The 20,282-nt window shown below is 35.3% G+C and overlaps 1 protein-coding gene across 1 annotated transcript; it reads left to right on the plus strand.

Moving 5' to 3' along the window:
* The first annotated feature begins 1,769 nt into the window (after positions 1-1,769).
* On the plus strand, positions 1,770-19,458 carry LOC126965030 (putative serine protease K12H4.7). Its single transcript, XM_050808454.1, has 10 exons — positions 1,770-1,862; positions 3,417-3,617; positions 4,497-4,681; positions 6,182-6,414; positions 6,718-6,856; positions 10,252-10,397; positions 12,556-12,678; positions 14,425-14,563; positions 17,740-17,913; positions 19,271-19,458. Exons 1-10 carry the CDS (start codon positions 1,860-1,862, stop codon positions 19,377-19,379), a joined length of 1,452 nt encoding a protein of 483 aa, XP_050664411.1. The 5' UTR covers positions 1,770-1,859; the 3' UTR covers positions 19,380-19,458.
* Positions 19,459-20,282: the final 824 nt, after the last annotated feature.

A 20,282-nucleotide genomic window follows, 5' to 3' on the forward strand; every position in this document is an offset into this window, starting at 1 on the left:
AAATTTATTTATAGATAATTCCTGAACAGAGGCTGGGACTTTATTATAAAAGTATATACATTTACCCTTAAAGCTATTTATTATGTATCTTATGATACTATATGAACTACATTATCCACAAACATTTGTACGAAAATAAAGAAATTTGTTTAAAATAAATAAGAAAACATACCATTTTTCTTGAAGAAAACAATATCTTTGCTCAATCGTGTGACCAAGATTCTAAATTTGTGTCAGCAATAAGTAATTATACTTATAATTCGTTATCATTATGATTAAAGACTGATGTTATTATAACAACACACACACACACACAGACAGTGTTTTTTTTTTAATAATTCAGGTGTCAATGTCATATTAAAGACATGCGACCCAAATTTAAATTTTTAAGCGTCCTTAAGACGCTGAAACAATCTATTTTAAAATGATTATTAATATAATGAAATAAACATTCATGATATATTTCCTATACCTACATACGCATACATTACTCTTCAATTAAAGTGGGCTTGGCAACGAAAGAATATTGATTTATTACGATTATATGCTTAATTATATTATAGAAAAAACAATTATAATATAAAAAAAGCTCAGCTATTTTTATAAGTTGACCATATACTTGGTAGGTACAGTTTTAGGTAAAGAAGACAACCCTAATGTCGTCAGAAGAGGTAAGAGTCACACGATAGAAAGAGAGGCAACTTCTAGGTGAATAAAAATGTAGGGAGCTGTGCGATCTGAATTAGACCTTTGCATGGCCGCAAGAGTCCCTATTTTTTAATTGATTTTGCGGAGTAAACTTCTGGACTACTATTACATATTCATTGCCCTAGGACAGTTAGTACTATGACTTTTTAATAAAAATATATTAAAATCATAGATGTATCTATGACTTTATTATATCTTTATTCAAAAGTCACTCACCTATCAAATTTTAACATGAACGCCTACTTAACTATAAAAAAAATTACTAACTTATTTCACAATAAATAAATAATTAATAGGCAGATTGAAACACAATTACTTTTATTATTAAATTTAATAATTCATGCCGCCAAATCTCCCCTTCTATGTTCTACATAAAGATTTTTAATCACTTTGCCGTTGTTTAACTCTTCCTGAGTTATTAATAAACGGGAAGTTAGATTTATCAACGATGCGTCACTTGAACGGCTGTCTCAGTGGAAGAGCGCTCACACGGAACGCGAGAGGTCGCGGCTTCCGTTCCTGCTTCGTTCTTCGTTTTGTTTTCAAATATAATTTGTGAAATTAATCGCAGAGGGGTTATAACTTTGAATAAATAACCAATTGTTAAGATTTGAAAGAGCGACATCTCAAGTCAATTACCTAATATGCAAATAATGGGGAGCTGAGCAGGTTATCAACTGTAAAGTAGATCCTGTAGATGAAGCCACAACCTGAGATTTGTACAAGACATTCCAAATTTATCTCAATGGAAGAGCGCTCGCACGGAACGCGAGAGGTCGCGGGTTCTAGACCCGCATCGATTAAAATTTTGTTTTCAAATTTAATTTGTGTAAGTCAAGTTATTCCAAATTTAAAACTTTTTGTCTTTATCTTACCTTTGTCACTACATAATTACATGACAGGGCACATTTGAATCTTGGAGTAAGATTTCATTGCGTTTTTAAATCAGTTTGGGTTCGGCGTTACCCTACACATTATCATAATATTGATATGAACAATTGTCCAGATTATATATGTGGATACATATTAGTATATGTTTATCAGTCTTTAATCATAATGATAACGAATTATAAGTATAATTACTTATTGCTGACACAAATTTAGAATCGTGGTCACACGATTGAGCAAAGATATTGTTTTCTTCAAGAAAAATGGTATGTTTTCTTATTTATTTTAAACAAATTTCTTTATTTTCGTACAAATGTTTGTGGATAATGTAGTTCATATAGTATCATAAGATACATAATAAATAGCTTTAAGGGTAAATGTATATACTTTTATAATAAAGTCCCAGCCTCTGTTCAGGAATTATCTATAAATAAATTTAAATGTTTCACTAAAAGATGGCTCTGTCGTATATCCACAGCTGAATGTCTAAGTGATCCGACAGCCTAGAACTAGATTATGACTATTTTATAGCAATAGCAATGACAATTAAAATATTGTATGTTTGATTAAAAAGAGCGCAAAAAAAAGAATGCTGGGACTGTTTCTTGCGCCGCTTCTACTCTCTCAGAGCGCTATTAGTTTCTGAAGCGGTAGTAGTATCTAGTATAATAGAAATGACATTAAAAAGAATTCTAAAAGAATCAATTTTGAGAAAATAAATGCCTTTATGCCTCTTTATAATCGCCCATTAATAATTAGGTATAGATCGTCTATATATTAATATATTATACACTGTGTTAAAAAAACCCTTTACGATAATTGACTCAGATATGAAGTATAAATAGGTGAGTTGGTGCTGATGGTGCAACCGCCGAAGACAGCAAACGTCTCAAATATGTCGGTCTCAGTGAGTCATACATCTTTGTGCCGTTTGGTGTCTAGAGACTTGGCCCGTGGGACCCAGAGGCGCAGAGTAGTACAAAGTACTATCTTCTCGCTTCAACAGGGCTACTGGAAACCCAAGCCCCGGCAATCTATTTCGTTCAACGGATCAGCCTAGCTATCCAACTTGGAAATGCTGCCAGTATTCCTGGTACGCTTCCACGTAATGATAGTTTTTATTTTATGTTATTATAGTTTTGTTGATATAGTTATTAGTTTGTTTTGTTTGAATTAACTTTTAAAATACTAAGTATGGTATACATGCCGGCCCAAAACTGCACTCCATACTTTCTTGAGGAAAGACAGGATCGTTGCCGGTCATTGATTTGAGTGTGCACGTTTTTTTTTAAGAAATGTTTCAGTTTATGTACGTGGAAAAAAGAATCTTGGAGACGCTCTGTGGAGAAACACACAAATGATGAATATGCTATTTAGCCAATTTGTGGCGAGTGGCGGGATTCGGCGGAAGGAGGTTTCACCAGTGGGACGCTCCTTTACACAGGATGCCGGCTAGCTGATGTGTACTACAACGGCGCCTTTTTCTACAGTGATGCAGTAATGTGTAAACATTTTTGTGTTTCGATCTGAAGGGGTTTAGCTAGTGGGCAAATGAGACTTAACATCCTATGTCTCAAGGTGACGAGCGCAATTGTAGTGCCGCTCAGAATTTTTGGGTTTTTCAAGAATCTTGAGAGGCACAGCATTGTAATGGTCAGAGCGTATGAATAACCATCAGCTGAATGTACTGCTCGTCTTGTCCCTTATCTTCATATAAAAAGGGATCAGGAGATACCATAAACGCGGTAGAAGACACATTATAAAACACTCTGGAACACGCAGTCTATCCTGTATGTCTATGGTTTGCTTACTTTTAACAGGTTTTATTATGGATACTATTCATGGCATTATATATGTCACCGGCGATTCTGGCTCAAAGGCGCGTGGTAGAGCCTCCAATACGCGTCGACCTGTCCTCGCCAGGGGACGTGCAGCCCCTCACAACTTCCAATGTGAAGACCGACTGGATCACAATGCCTATCGACCATTTTGATCCACAGAATACGGATACTTATCAAATGGTAATTAAAACCTTCATTGTTTTGTAGACCTATTTGAATGCGGGCTGCTCTTAACTTTTAATTTAAGTCTGCTGTGAGAGCTTTATCAGTCATGAGACCAAAGTCGATCAGGGGTATCTACTTTTCAATAGATTGCAATCTTTCTTACGACTTTTATTTACATTTAACGATTTTTAGTCCCATTAGTTAGTATCACTGGCGTTAAGGTTTGTTTGATGAATGTGGACTCACGCACATATAAACGAGCTTAAGAGTATGTTTAATGTATTAAATATATCGTCTTCTGGCTGCCTATCTACAGCTGTACCTAGTTTTGGGCTAGATAATTTGCCTAAAAGATAAATTGATTGATAGAAAGATAACATTGAGGAGAACGAAAAGAGAAAACCATAACCTCCTGACCATTTTAAGCAGGTCTAAGTTGCACGCGGTCAAATGGTTGTTACCAGCTAGCATTGATTTAAATAAAATTGTTTAAGGGCTTCTTAAAAAGCCTTATGCACTAGCATCAACCCTTTAATAGATGCTCGTCTGAATAGATTAAAATAAAACAAAAATGATTTAATTCTAATAATAAATTAATAATAACCCCATAACCGATCGAGTTCATTACAGACATACAGGACTCTGGACTATGTTAAAATGGGAGCACTATCCATTCATTTAATTTATTTTTCAGCTTCTATATTTGGGATAAGTCTTAAACAATATTTATCGATTAATTGTCATGGCGGTGATACAGGATTTTTGATTTTTTTTGTTATTTCAATGTTAATAAAAGGGATATTCATAAATCTCTTGAATTATGCCAAGTATCCCGTTTAATAACTAATGATAATTTTCAAAACCTTGAATAATAGATAGTTAAATATTTTTTAGCGTTTCATGTTCAATGACGAGTTCTTCGGCGGTCCAGGGTCTCCAATCTTCATTCTAGTTGGTGGAGAATGGGACATAGTGGAAGGGTGGCTGCAGGCGGGCAATATGTTCGAGCTGGCACGAGAGAATCAGGGATACCAGTTCTATACTGAACACAGATACTATGGACGCTCACTGCCATATAGGTAACGTTATTGTTGGGGTAGATCTTATTAAAAACTAGGTGACCCGGCAAACGTTGTTTTGCCATATAAATTATTTTTAGTGTTCGACCGTTTTCTCTTTTACTTCCTTTTTTAAAGCTGACCACGAAAAAATTCCTTTTGATTTTTCGGGTTAATATAATATACCAGTATGACACTCACAAAAAATGTGGCTTTCTATTGGTAAAGAAAATTTTAAAATCGTTTCAGTAGATCCAGAGATTATCATTATTAGAAAGTATTTTATTTTTTCTTTAATATTCCAATGTTTTTATATTGTTTTTCTATTTGGTACGGAGACAAATCCATGACGTATTTATAGGGCTCGGTGGAAGTGCACGTGTTTTCGATTATTGCTTTTTAACAATAATTTTACATCACAATGTAATCAAATGAATATTTATGATTTAATTTTAGAGTAAAATTATTAATCTTATTATTCTCGTTTTATAATAGGTGTGTAGTACTTGCGCTGAAATACATTATATGTATTTTCGTAACTCCTACGGGCTTTACCCAGCAAACATGAATGGCTCGCAGATTGCAGTAGTTTTTCCTACTTCTTGTTTTAGATAATACACACTATATCTTTATAAATCGTAGCCTATGTGTTATTCTGATGTGTAAGGCATATTATTGTTAAGTTTCATTAAATTTCATTCAGTAGTTTTTGCGGTAAGACGTAACAAACATACACACACACTCACAAACTTTCGCATTTATAATATTAAGTAAGACTAGTAGGATATAGGACATTTCCACAAGCGCAACGTGACGTGAAAGTAGTCCAACTGAAAAATTTATTCTCCAAAATAAAGTAAGTAAAACAGGCTTATCAAAGTAATGAGAAACTGCGGTTTTCCCTCGAGCCACAGCCACTAAACCGAAACTTTATAGCATATATTTCAACCATCGGTAGGTAAAAATAAGATTCTGCGTTAGTTGATTAGAACTTAGTTCATTGTAACATTAAACCTTATAAATAAAAAGAATAGTTTTCATATTTGCATAAATATGAATTTTTCTAAATATAAAAATACAAAGAAGTTTCATCCCAGTAACTCTTTGTTATCTTTCTAAATGACAAAAGTTGAGAACAAACTATATGCTTTTCAGTACCCATAGCTCACTATGTTACGTTACAAACTCTCAAGTTTGTAGCGTTACTCCAATCAAATAATATTTTGATTTACCCTCTTATTCATAATGGTCCGCTAACTTAAAACAGCCGCTAAGGAGTGTTTTTTCTCATTCTGACTTAGGTCAAAAGAAGAAGACAGAGTGAGAATTAGCAATGCTTTAAGTTAGCAGCCTATTATGAATAAGGGGGTTAATATCTTACACTGCTTTATCAAACCAATCTTTTCGTAGCCTATATTAGACAGTTCTTAATATAAGCATCACCTTTTTTTCAAAGGTCAGCAATATTTTCGGAAAGACAGGTCATTGGAAATTTACTGCAGCTTACGTTTCTTATTCCAGTAACTTCACTGCAGAAAATCTCCGCTTCCTCAACGTGGATCAGGCGCTGGCAGACCTTGCGTATTTTATAAACGAGTTTAAGGCACAACCAGTATTTCAAAACAGTAAAGTGATATTGTACGGTGGCTCATACGCTGCCAACATGGTGTTATGGTTCAAGCAAAGGTACCCGCATCTGGCGATAGGAGGAGTGGCATCAAGCGGACCTATACTCGCCAAAGTTGACTTCACGGGTAAGCCAATTCTAGTTATAATGTTGGAAATAGGATGACACTGGACAAAAGTACTTAAGGCCTACGAAAAATTTTGAATTTCTCGTCAGATATTTTTCAAACATGAAATCTAAGAAACCGCAAAGGTAATGTAATTAAGGAGAATATTTAATTTTTAAGCTTGTGATACACACATCTAATGCTCGTCTGTACCCCAAGCCAGAGTAAGATCTTAAAAAATTTGTTTTCGGTTAGAAAAACTAAATAATGCAATGGAAATTAGTATTCCATAGCAATAGCCTTTATTATTTTGTACATTTCCAGGGTATTTAGAAGTTGTTCATGAAGCATTTTTATCGGAGGGTGGCGAGCAATGTATAGCCACAATAAGACAAGGAATATCTGACACCATTACAGCTATGAATACGGAGGAAGGAAGGCGAAACTTGGAACGTAGCTATAGGTGCGTATATCTTGTATATCTATCTATCAGAGACACTCCACGAAATATACCTTACGAGTATCTTAGTTATAAATGCAAATGTTCTGTAATAAGGCCTATTAAAACACGAATATGGGTTTATTACACAAGGCGAAACCGAGTGTCACATGAGTGTTTTAATACCTAATTATCAACAGTTGCATACAAGACTTTATCTACACCCATAATATGAATCCTCTATAAAAGATTCTCGAACAGTTAGCTTCCTGCTGACATTAAAACAGTCCTAGTAACCATAATAGTATCCAAAGGAGTGTTATTATGAAAACGGATGATATAATGTTGTACTGAATTTCATTTCAACACTCGTTTGGATGATGTAATGGTTATTAGGACATTGGGTGTTTTAATGTTAGCAATAAGCTAACTGTTTTAGAATCTTTAATAGAGGATTTAAAGCACGGGTGTAGATAAAAAAATCATTTATATAATTGTGCTGAAATAAAAATACCATATAAAATGATTATGAACAAACCACACAGAATAATACTGAAAGAATTTAGTTAAATTTCTTTGACGACAATTCGTGGTCTAGTTCGACATTGTCAGTAAGAACGTTCTAAACAAGGAATAGATTAGGCATTTTAAAATTAGGTATTGAATTACTACCCAACATTATCTTGGCACCTATGTCAAATCCGACACTCTTAAAAAAAAAGCACGCAATATTCTTCAAAAAGGGACTCGAAATTTTTGCTTCCCGTAACTACCTATTTGAGTTTGTGAACCCTCATTCACACTTCTCCTAAGAGTAGGCAAACATCGTATAGTTAGACCATCTTCTCTTAGGAGAAAAGATGCCAGAGAAGATTGACCACGAGATTATGATAGAATAAAAGATACAACATTTCTACCGGTGTAATGGGTGTTTCAAAATTCGGGTATGGACACAAACAAAACTTAACGATAGAAAATGAGGGTATTCCTATTTCCTATTATACATAATATGAATAATATGATATTTAATTAGAATTTTCTAGAATCTGTCATAAACTAATGTTTACACCAGGTACAAACATAATCTTATTATACCTACTACTCGGCTACTTCGAGTTAGTCAGTCTTTTGTCGTGCGATGTATTATTATAAAATTTATAACATGATCCCGGAAGATGTTCAAAACAAATGTTTTACGAAATTCAAAAGAATTGTTCTATCTAAATGATTCCACAGATTGGGAATGGAGCGACCACCGTCAGTCTGTTTACATTATATAAATTTGATTGTATCGAAATTTTATTTTAAAAAATGGAAGCCCGCTGAGTTTCTTGCGCCCGTTCTTCTCAGGCATACTTACTTTTTTGGAATGAGTGGTAGTTTTTGACTTTCAATAAGTGATTTCAAATCCAATTTTGAATAAAAAAAATTGAATTTTATTTTATTTTTTGAATTAAGAAAACGGTACGCTATCGCTTCTAAGCGAATCACAAACAGTTATAAGTTTTGACGCTTTAATTTGCATAACAACACCCGGCTACTGTTTTACCTTTTTACCAGAAAAAGGTATCGTTGTAGAGGATAACGGCTGGTGGTTACCACAACGGCTACTGCCCCACTATTGATAAAAGTTTTATGATTAATAAAAATAAGATATCTTATGGAATACCTTTATCCATAGTGACAAAGCAGCAATATTCGTCCAGGGATACAATAGTACTTAATTACTTCTAATATTTATGTATTGTATTTATAGTTTAACCAGATATTAATTCTTGTGTCGCGGTGTTTGTTACCAAACTCCTCCGAAACGGCTGAACCGATTTGTATGAAATTTGGTGTGCATATCGGGTAGATCTGAGAATCGGCAAACATCTATTTTTCAAACCCCTACATGATAAGGGTGACCCCTAAATATATATTTTTTTGACAATATTTTTTATTTTATTATGATTCAGCATTACATACAACTTCAAATGTTCACTGTTCCACGATCAACCCCTGTTTTTTAATCGCGATTTTTATATTACTCTGTTCTATGAACAGATCCGCGGGTTGCATAAACGAATATAATAATTACTGTAGTACGATAAATTTTATGTATATATTTAGTAGGTCTGAGAATAGTTCGTCATTTTTTATACCTCAAAATTTTTAATTACTTTATAAGCAATAGAATTTTTTATTACTATATAGGGCAATACAACGTTTGCTGGGTCAGCCAGAAATTGATATAAAAATAAGGTATTTTATGGAAAATATGTTATCGATAGGCAGGAGCAATATTCGTCCAGGGTATGATAGTACTTATATTTTGAAGTTTATAGGTGGTTGGTATATTTAGTTTTTTACTGTATTTAAGGTGGTTGGTATATTTAGTTTTTTAATGTATTTAAGGTGAGTTGTGGTTTAACCAATTATCAACTATTGTAAGTCCCTAATGAGTGGCACTACAAATTGATTCTCAGTTTATTTTATTGCCTTTTATGCCTTTTCCCGCAAACACAATGGTAGTGTCATCAGCATATGTTCTGTTTGAGAGGAACCTAGTTTTTATAAAGTGCAAGAGACTTAACGTCTTATGTCTCACTTTGACGAGCACAAATGCGATTCAGCTCATAATTTCAGGTTCAATCGACATTTTTTTGTCCTCCTATTCCATAAAAAAAACAATCTTGAGCCGCAATACATTGTAAAGTAAAGGACGTACCACATCAGGTGAACGTTTGGTCTCTTGCTCGCCTCATCACCTTTTCTCGCAAAAGCCTAGATAACTTAATTAAAGTTAAAGCATCTGGACGACCGAGCTTTGCTCGGATTTTTAAGAAGGTACAAATCTTGAAAAAAAAATAGGACTTCTGGATTCGAACCGGAGTTTTTTGCTATCCGGAATCCGGAAATTTACCTTTGTATTCTAATGTTATTGTAGCAGATTCTCATGAAAACACGGATAAAACTACATTTTTTTAAAATTGAAACCTAGATCGATTTCGCGCCCCCGAAACTACCTATAATCTAAATTTCATTAAAATTGTTGGAGCCGTTTCCGAGATTCCATTTATATATATTATATACTAGCTGACCCAGCAAACGTTGTATTGCCGATATTAAAATCGCGATACAAAAGAACTGTGGATCGTAGATGGGTGAAAATTTGAAGTTGTATGTATTTTTTAATGCTGACTCATAATCAAACAACATTAAAAAAAAATGTCAAAAAAATTAAAAAATAAAAATCGTGTGGTAACCACCCTTAACATTTAGGGGGATGAAAAATAGATGTTGTCCGATTCTCAGACCTACCCAATATGCACTCAAAATTTCATGAGAATCGGTCAAGCCGTTTCGGAGAGAATTTTATATTTTAGATATATTTATATACAAGAATTGCTCGTTTAAAGATAGATTATAAATTTCAGGTTATGTGGTCCATTGGATTATGAGAACAATTATGAGTTGGGATACTTCTCTGGATTGATAAGCTGGTCGTTTTCATCGTCGGTGCAGACTGCTAGGCCAGGAACCTTGCGTACTATTTGCGACGATTTCAGTACTGATTTTTATGGTATGAATTAAGTTGTTGTAGTGCATTAAATAAAATTGTTTTGCTTGTGCTCAAACTTAAGACTCTTCAGTGAAATAGTATATAGTTATTTACTAGTAGAAACAATAGGAAAATTTCAGAATTTACAAGTGGGAGGCTTTCTTCCACAAGATCTAGTACCACAGCGGCGTCTTTGTGTGTGTGTTGTGTTTCGTTTAGAAGGGAGCCGTGGCACAGTAGACATAACTTGTCTACTGTGGTCGTGGCTACTAAAATAGATAATGAGACTTGACATGTTGTCTCAGTGACAAGTGCAATTGTGAAGCCAAGATTTTGGGTTCGGTTTGAGTCATAAGTCTTTTGTTGGGCAATGTATCTGCTTTAACAACAAGATCACAAAAAATTTTCAAAACAAAAGTATAATGACATTCAAAAGAATTGTAAAAAACGTTTATGTGGTACAGGTTACTATAACATTAATTACTTTCTTAATGATAGGACAGACTGGGAATGGACCGACTACCCGCAGGCTATTAAATTATAAGTATAATTGTACGATATTACTTGTAAACATACTGTTTTTATGAAAAAAAAGAAGCCCGCTGAGTTTGTTGCGCCCATCTTCTCAGGTCTGAGGCATTGTTTTGGAATGGGTTTTTGACTTTCAATAAGTGATATCACATCCTATGTCCATCCATCCTTTTAAATGTTTATGTATTACCTAATAAAGACATTAATATTTAATTCTATGTATGAGTATCTACCAACATTTACTTGTAAATTGACTGTCAGCGATTGGATTGATTTGCAAACCCTTAATAAAAGCAATTTCAGCTATCGTAATGTTTTGACCCATTCTGGCAAAGTTAGAATGACGTTTGATAGACAGAGACAAATAATTCGATAACTAAAGTAGTTTAAACAGATACGGCCTAACAAATAAACTTGGTATAAAGTAAAAACCGAGAATAAACCAAGCATATGCAATATGTTAACTACCCTGACCTCTACTAAATACGACTGGCGGCTGCCAAAGTGCTTTTGTGTCTGTTTGATTCGCCATTTTGACGCTGTTGGCCATAGCGAGAGTCTACGGTACTAAAACTAGTGATGACAACCTCAGCAAGCCGATGCTTGCTGAGGTTGCATGTATCGATATACATGTTGGGAAACTAATTACAAAAAAAAAATTGGTACTTTATTATGTTGTATTATACGTCAAAATTAGTTAACTGGACGCTCGCGAGTGGCTTCAAATTGGCACAAAAAAATTGCTTTTAAAACATATGGAACAGCGGGTCCAGTGATATTCATACAAGTCAGTGGTTGACTATATCGCTGACAACACTTTCAATACAATGATAATTCTGAAGTTTTCCGAACATCAAGCAGTCTTTCAAATAAACGCGGGAAACTTTATACGCCCTTTATAAACCACTCATAAGTAAAATGTCTATTTGTCAACATTTTCATATTCTTGGATTATTCTCAGGTATAACTTTATGCCAAGTTTATTTGTAAGGCCGTTGGTGTTTATTATGTATACGTCGCTCAGTGTCGCGGCTTCTCTTCGATTTTTTTAAACATATTCTATAATGATCGTAAAGATTCGATAGTCAACTGGTATTTTTAATTCCTCAAAATAATTCCACTTAAAGCAAAGAAAAATTCTTTTAAATTTAAACGCTAAAAATCGCGTTAAAAAGGGAGCCGCCATGATAGTGACGTCATAATAACATAAAGAAACGTCAAAATATGTTTTTTATTTTTATTTATTTATTTATTATGAAAAATAGAGTTACAATTTTTTTATATAAGTATAACATGCCAAACCACAGAGGTTTGTCCAGCATGTTATAATGTAATATGTGCAGTGCAAATCTAATTGATTTTATAATTAATATAAAAATGACCTTTCATAGTCGGTATCGTTGTTGTGGTGCTAAAAATTAATTGTTTATGTTAATGACGTCACAAAATGGTGGTCGTTTTCGGTCACGTGACAGTACAGTACAGAATACAGATAATAAAATTATTATTTTAATTTTGAAAATATAAATAATTCTCATGTTTTTATAACGAATTAGTATTGAATTTGTTTTCATTATGGTAAAAACTCTATAAATAACAAACTATCATAATTTAATTTTGATTGATGAAACTAACCTTATGTTTGCAGGCGTAACGCCCATGGAAAAAATTGGTGGATATATTGCTCACAGTCGCAGATTGGATGAGACCGGCTGTTGGGATATCAACTACCAGACTTATATTGATTTCTACCAGGTGGCTGTTTCTAACTGTAAGTCTATTGATAAGACCAGTGTTATTTTTAGTTCGTTTTTTTTATTATTTACGAGGCTCCTTTGCACAGGATGCCGACTAGATTATGGATACCACAACGGCGCCTATTTCTGCCGTGAAGCAGTAATGTGTAACATTACTGTGTTTCGGTCTGAAGGGCGCCGTAGCTAGTAAAATTACTGGGCAAATGAGACTTAACATCTTATGTCTCAAGGTGACGAGCGCAGTTGTAGTGCCGTTCAGAATTTTTATGTGTTTCAAGAATCCTGAGCGGCACTGCATTGTAATGGGCAGGGCGTAAAAATTCTGGCGACCCCCTTGTCAATGACATAAATAATTTATAATTTAATTTTAAGAGACTACCAAAATGGTTTTATGCACAAAGTGTCGAGGTGTTTTGGATGATAATAAAACATTAATATCCAGAGCTGGCAAAGGAAGCTCTAAAGTTATAAATACCATTCGCCACTTGTGTGCACTGACAATGTTTTCAATTTCAAAATGATTTATTTTTAATATTTAAAAAAACTTTGTGGTGCTATAATTAAATAACCTTGCGACCTTCAAAGTAAACCACCTACGGGGTCGAGACCCACAGATTGAAAAACACTGGATTAAAAAATAGACGATAGTTTGATAAGAATTCGAAATCCAGTGAGAGAACTGTTTCGAAGAAATGAAGCGGTGTACATCTCTGGTGCGTAGGGTCCGGGCTAGCCCCAATGGTATTCTGAGGTTATTTTCGCACAGATTCGATTGTCAGTACCTGAACCACTTCGTGTGGTTAGGCTTAGATTTTAAGATATCTCTTACTAACACTAGGTTTTAAGTTACTTTGTTACTAACACATTATCATCCTTTGTTGGTCGAAATAAATAATTTATTATTATATTATTGGCTTGTATACAGGGTGTCCCAAAGTTATGGGACATGAAGGGAAAGTACCTTAAATATAGTAGATTGGGTATTTTACTGAAATAAGACTTTATGTTTTTTTTAAAGTTAGTAATTCTGTATTCAAAGATTTTCTAAAAACTTTTATGATGCCAATCGAAAGAATGGCCAAAAACTAATAACTCTTCCAAAGTAACTGAGTATTTTAAAAGAAAGGAGAAACGTAAAATGTTTGAGTCAAATTTCAAGAAAGTTATTTATTGCTGACGTCGACGTTCGAAAAGTAGAGATACTCGTATTATCATTCCATAGATAGCATTGATTATTCATAAATAAGTACCCACTTCATAATTAAAATACTTTATAGCATAGTTTTTTTTTACTTTAAAAGCGATACGAGAACTTGGGCGAGTTACAAACAGAATTGTGCCATATCATATCGAGTATTCACCATAAAATGATAAGAAAATCAAAAGGCAGTGGACTCATTAAAAGATTGGCGATTTGCGTAAGACAGGAGGGATCAAATTTTGAGCATTTAATTAATTAATTTACAAAAAAATACCCACTTAATTGACTACATTCTCATATCTACATATAATAAAAGTAGGGGTGTTTTTTTTACATTTAAGTCGGTTCGATTCCCAGACTAGGCAAGTTATTTTTAGAAAATCTTTGAATGCAGAATTACTTACTTTTAAAAATAACATAGTCTTCTTTCAGTAAAATACCCTATCTACGATATTTAAGGTACTTTCCCTTCAGGTCCCATAACTTTGGGACAACCTGTATACAGATATAAAAGTTGTTTGGTTTTAAATGCCTCAATAAATAAGCAATACTATTTCAGCTCGGGCCTGGTACTACCAAACCTGCACCGAATACGGCTACTATCAAACCGCGCCGAGCACCGGGACAGTATTCGATCGGCTGCGATGGCTGAGCGTGGCGTTTTACGTAGATATGTGCAAGCAAATATTTGATGAAAGGTAACATTTCTGTGAGGACTATATACTTCAATTTGGGCTGTTCTAGCCTCGACCACGATCCCAGTCCGCTATTTACTTAATAAAAACCCTCAAAACCATAATACAATACTAAGGCTAATTATCATTTCCGAATGAGCCAACTGTACAATTTTATTGACAAATAGTCTATTATTTATAATATTTTAGTTCTGTAATAAAAAGTTGGTAAAATGTGCTACCTTCAGTATGCATAATGCCATTCCTCAAATAAAATACATTTTATTGTATATTTAAGTAATTGGTCTACTTACACGTGAAAAGTGATTTAATTCACCTTGGGACGACGATCCGTATAATTTCTGCACCACTTTATGACACATGAATGTATTTTAATTCCTTGTTTTATCTGTTTTTTAAATCTCGTCTGACAGGGATTCAGTTGTAATCACTTGCCTAACCAAACTGATCCGCGTGCCGGAACCGTTTGTAAGCCCTGCCCACAAACGGTAAACTTTTAATCGCGCTATTTTAAAGCGTCACAAATGTTTCCCTGTCGCTGTGTCTACTCTTTAACGCGACGCCATGAAAATGTTATCGATTATTGCTATTAAAACCCGCTTATAATGGGTTTGACGCTTAATATTACCTAATAATAATTAATATCGCTGCGAATTATCGCACGTTAACAAATCAGTTACGAATGAAACGAACAATAAATTCCACATCTTAATATTCTGTTAGGACTTCACCGTACCAGTAATCTACACTTCCAATAATTATTTTTATAATATAACTAGCTGACCCGACAGACGTTGTTCTGTAGATAATTAAAAAAATACTATTTTATAGGAATTTGCCAATAATATTTGAAAACGTCAAGAATTATTTCGTAAAAAATGCTCCCTGTTGTTATAATCGGGGTTATAATGAAATTGTTTCACAGCAGAACTGTCAAACCGCGCGTCAAAAATACTCTCACAGAAATTATGTCCAAACAAAACAAATATTGGAAATAAGAATAATTATGGGTCCCAAATCGAAATAAAAACTATCCTATCTCTTAAGTTGGACTAAACTGCACTCCATGAAGTAATCCCCATTGAAATCCGTTCATTAGTTTAGGAGTCCATTGAGGACAAACATTGTGACACGAGATTTATATATATTAAGATGGGTCTTCCGCGCAGGCCCTTACGGGCCTCAGGGTAACTGTTCGGGGCGATGGCCCCTTTCAGTGGTATGAACGACGCCTGCAACTACAGGCGGGGCTTGGGTGGGACCAGTTGGTCCATGGAGTCATGTCCGGTCGTATCCTGCTGCAGTGCGATCGAGTCCGCGTAGTGTTGCGAGCGATCTGCGGACTGCGGCAGGGTGGTAGGTCCGTGCTTGGCTTGCGCCCGCCGCTCATATAGGTCGAGCCCTCCGGTAGTGTACCGGTGAGCGCCCATCAGGCAGCGGCGAGGAAGCAGTTGTGTCCTAGGAGACTAGGTCACGTGGTAGTCCTCTTATGTCCGGTGGTCGTCGATGGTATAGAGCGATGCCACACAAATGCTGGGATCGCGCTCCATCAGCGCGCGCGAACACAGAGGTGCTCAGGCGACGAACGAAGTCGTCCAGACTCTCCATGCGCAGGTCTCTCGAGATGACCTGATTCCGTACGAAGCGTAGTGCTGCGGAGATGGTGCCGAGCACCAGCGACTGCTGCGCTCGCAGCGACTTGCGACCCGTCTCGCTGGTCATCGCGAACCAGGCGGGGGCAGCGTCGGTGAGTCACGTGCGAACGTACGCCTTGTATACGCACAACTTCGTACGGAGAGGCAGGTGGGACGCCGGCGCGCGTCTGGGCGACCACGTTCTTCACATGGGGCCGCATCGAGAGCATCCTATCGATGGTCACGCCGAGGTGTTTGGCCTTCGGGGACCATTCGACGGTCTCGCCCATTAGTGACACCGGGGACGGCAATTTTCGAGCCTGCACCAGATATGGCTCCAGCCAACTAGATCTTTTTCCTAAGCTTAAATTACCACTTTTCATTCGGTAGAAAAAATAAAAGAGAGCTGTTCGTGCTATATATCAGCTTGGTTATACATTGGACAGTCTCTCAATGAAAAATTTAAAGAAATAAATATTATGACAGTTCATAGTCAGTACATTTATGAAATATACGTTTACAAAAATGGACACCGCTGTTAATAGTGATTTTCATTAATAAAACACTAGAAGTAAGGGATTGCTTGTAACGAATTTTAGTAAGCTTCATAAGATACATAATAATAGCTTTAAGAGTAAATGTATACACTTTTATAATAAAGTCCCAGCCACTGTTCAGGCATTATCTATAAATAAATTTAAATGTTTTATTAAAAATTGCTCTGTCGTAAATCCTACTACTTTTCAGTTAGCTGTATCACAGATATCTAAATATCTGAGTGATCCGACAGATCGAGTGAGACGATCCGATTATGATTATTTATAATTAATTTATATTTATAGCAATGACAGTACAATATTGTTATATATAGATACTAGTGGACCCAACAGACGTTGTCGTGTACACACATCTTAAATTTGAAAAATCTGTCCAGCCGTTAGGAGGAGTTCACTAACATACACATGAGCAGGAGAATTATATTATATGGACGTAATTGAGAATCTAAACCAATCTCAAATTCACTGAAACAAACAAAAAGTCATCAAAATCGGTCCAGCCGTTTAGGAGGTAGTTTAATTGGGAATCTAAACCATTCTTGAATCCACCCGAAGACACACATCAATCTCAAATTCACTGGAACACACAAAAATCTCATCAAAATCGGTCCAGCCGTTCAGGAGGTAGTTCAATTGTGAATCTAAACCATTCTCGAATCCACCTGAAGACACACAGAAAGTTTCAATAAAATCTGTCCAGCCGTCTAGGAGGAGTTCAGTGACATACACACGCACACAAGAATTATATATATAAAGATTTGATTGAAAAGAGCGCAAAAATGAATGCTGGGTGAGTTTCTCGCACCGCTTCTCTCTCATAGCGTCATTTGTTTCTGAAACGGTAGTAGTGTCTAGTATATTAGAAATGACATCAGAAAGGATTCTAAAGGAATCAATTTTGAGAAAATAAATGCCTTTTACGCCTTGTATTGTTTATTATAGATCTTTTCCCGGTACTTTTTTGACAGTGTATATTTACATGTTTCAGGTTCGACGAGGCCTTCGTTTACACGGCTGCCGAGCGCGTCAACCGAGTGTTCGGCGGTCTAGAACCGCGGGTGAACAACACGATCAATATCCACGGCATTATCGATCCGTGGCACGCGCTGGGAGTCTACGATACAGATTTGTCCGAGACCTCGCCCACTCATACTGTTCCTAGGTATAGGCTCTCTACTTCGAGCACCAAAGACTTACAATATACTTTTTTTTTATTAAAATAAAGGACGAGACGATAGCTCAAGAAAGTTAGCCCCCAGATTTTTTTTTTAATTTTTATATTTTTTTTTATTATATCGTTAGTTTGCCATTTGTTCTTGATTGTTCTCTATAAACATTTGTCTGTTCTCGATTTTTTTTTTATTTTTTAAATTTGCAATTCATTAAAATTGGTTAGGTTAGGTTATGTTAGAACAGCCGGCGAGTGCCAGAACCAAATAGTAGGCGTTTTCCCCCATTTTTAATTAATTGTTTTTAAATAAACAACAAAAGAACAAAAAATTATTTATAGCGAACAATTAAAAACAAACTACGAACTAATGATATGCGATATTGAAAATTCAAAAATAGAAAAAATTTTTTTTTGGGGGGCTAAGTTTGATGAGCCCGAGACGAGCAGGACGTTCAGTTGGTGGTAATTGACTACCCATTACAATGCAGTGCGCTCAGGATTCTTGGAAAACTCTAAAATTCTGAGCGCCGCTACAATCGCGCTCGTCACCTTTTTTTTCATTTGCCCAGTAATTTCACTAGCTACGGCGCCCTTCAGACCGAAACAGTAATGTTTACCTACATATTACTGCTTCACGGCAGAAATAGGCGCCGTTGTGGTACCCATAATCAAGCCGGCTTCCTGTGCAAAGGAGCCTCCCACTGGTAAAACACTAATAACAAATAATAATAATGACAAATACATATATAGAGAATATAATGACAAATATATATATAGAGAATATAATGATAAATTTAAAACAAAAGCAATTGTGTGATTGTATAGAACATGATTTAAGTGAAACTTTTCACAAAATAACATTAATATCAGAATACAAATATATATATTATCTACTCTGAAGTATTTTTGCATTTTGAATTTATTTCGATCGTTTTCCGTGTTATTTATACTTCAAGAATCAACCTAATAAGTACACAATTTCTTTATATAAATAATTTTCCCACCATCCATAGATGTTTGCTGAGGTTTGCATCACTAGTTTTAGTACCGCAGACTCTCGCTATGGCCAACAGCGCCAAACTGGCGAATATCAAACAGGCACAAAAGCACTTTGACAGCCGCCAAGTCAGTGGTAAATAGTAGAGGTCGGTGGCTAATGCACATTGAGAAATCAAAATTAGTTACGCATTAGTGGGCTATCAGGTCTTTTTTACGCTTGTATATTATAAGTCTCTGACCAGCACTATAATATTTTATAAGCAAAAGTAAGAGCGTCCTGTAACAAATACCATTGCTGATACGTGCGAAATAAGTGTGTCTGTATTAATTTATAAATTCTTTGTTTTAGGGCGTCCCATTGCTTCGACATGCAACGTTGGTTACCTACAGACACCATACGAATGACAAATGCTCAGCAAGCGGCGAGACGATTAGTGGCTATGTGGCTTAACTCATAAAATATGTCAAAACTTATGAATTGCATAATGTAAAATAAAATATATAATAATAATAATTGTTACCATACCACTGAAGAAAGTTTTTTTTAACATTTCTGTCACCTACTTCACCAATCCATAGATATCTTAAAAAATAGAAAAAATGGCAAAAAATACTGTGCGATGTTTAACTCTTTAAACTTCTAGGTGAATATAATTACTGTAGGTAATTAGCACTTTTTAGCGTTCTGAATTGCACTTAATTGTATCGTATCTCGAGTTTTTTAATTCATTTTCATTTTTTCGAATTTATTTAATTCATTTTGGGGAGTTAATCTTCTGTACCCGTACTTTAATGTATTCTGTGTCATTTTCCAGTGTGATTAACAGTAACACGAAAGAAACTGTGTAGAAACACACGAGCACACAGCACAATATGACATGGGTACCGTCTATTTTCAACACATTTATGGTCAGAAATGTTCTTTTGATTAATCTTGGGTAGCAAACATAAACAGAATATATTGAGTTTCGTTCTATCGGACCGATTAAAAACCACCACATAATACAACTTTTTAGTAAATATTTATTTTGCTGAAGACTTCATAAAGCAAAAAGTTACCTTTCTTCCTAGTATTCGCTTTTGCGATACTCTCTTCAGTAAAGACACAATACAAGTTATAGAACAGTAGCTCAGCGGTATCCTTGAAATTTATACCTACGTCTGGGCGGAACGCTAGGGTTGGTACATACAAAAAGATTGACGGCGCGGCGTACGGCGTGGCACGCAATAGTTTTGGCTCTCCAAGATTGCTTAGCGGCCGTGTAAATGGTGTGTGTGTGTGTGCGTCGATTTGGGGGCTATAGTGTGAAAGGTTCTGGTAAGGCGTTGTGGTAAAGGTGTGTTTATAATATCCTGTTTTT

The sequence above is a fragment of the Leptidea sinapis genome, chromosome 6, assembly GCF_905404315.1.
Source record: "Leptidea sinapis chromosome 6, ilLepSina1.1, whole genome shotgun sequence".
Taxonomy (NCBI): Eukaryota; Metazoa; Arthropoda; class Insecta; order Lepidoptera; family Pieridae; genus Leptidea; species Leptidea sinapis.

Bases quoted from the DNA above. Each gene is read 5' to 3' on its own strand.
- LOC126965030 (XM_050808454.1), top strand. The intron at 6,415-6,717 runs GTAAGCCAATTC...GTACATTTCCAG, and splicing joins CGCCAAAGTTGACTTCACGG to GGTATTTAGAAGTTGTTCAT. The intron at 10,398-12,555 runs GTATGAATTAAG...TTATGTTTGCAG, and splicing joins TTTCAGTACTGATTTTTATG to GCGTAACGCCCATGGAAAAA.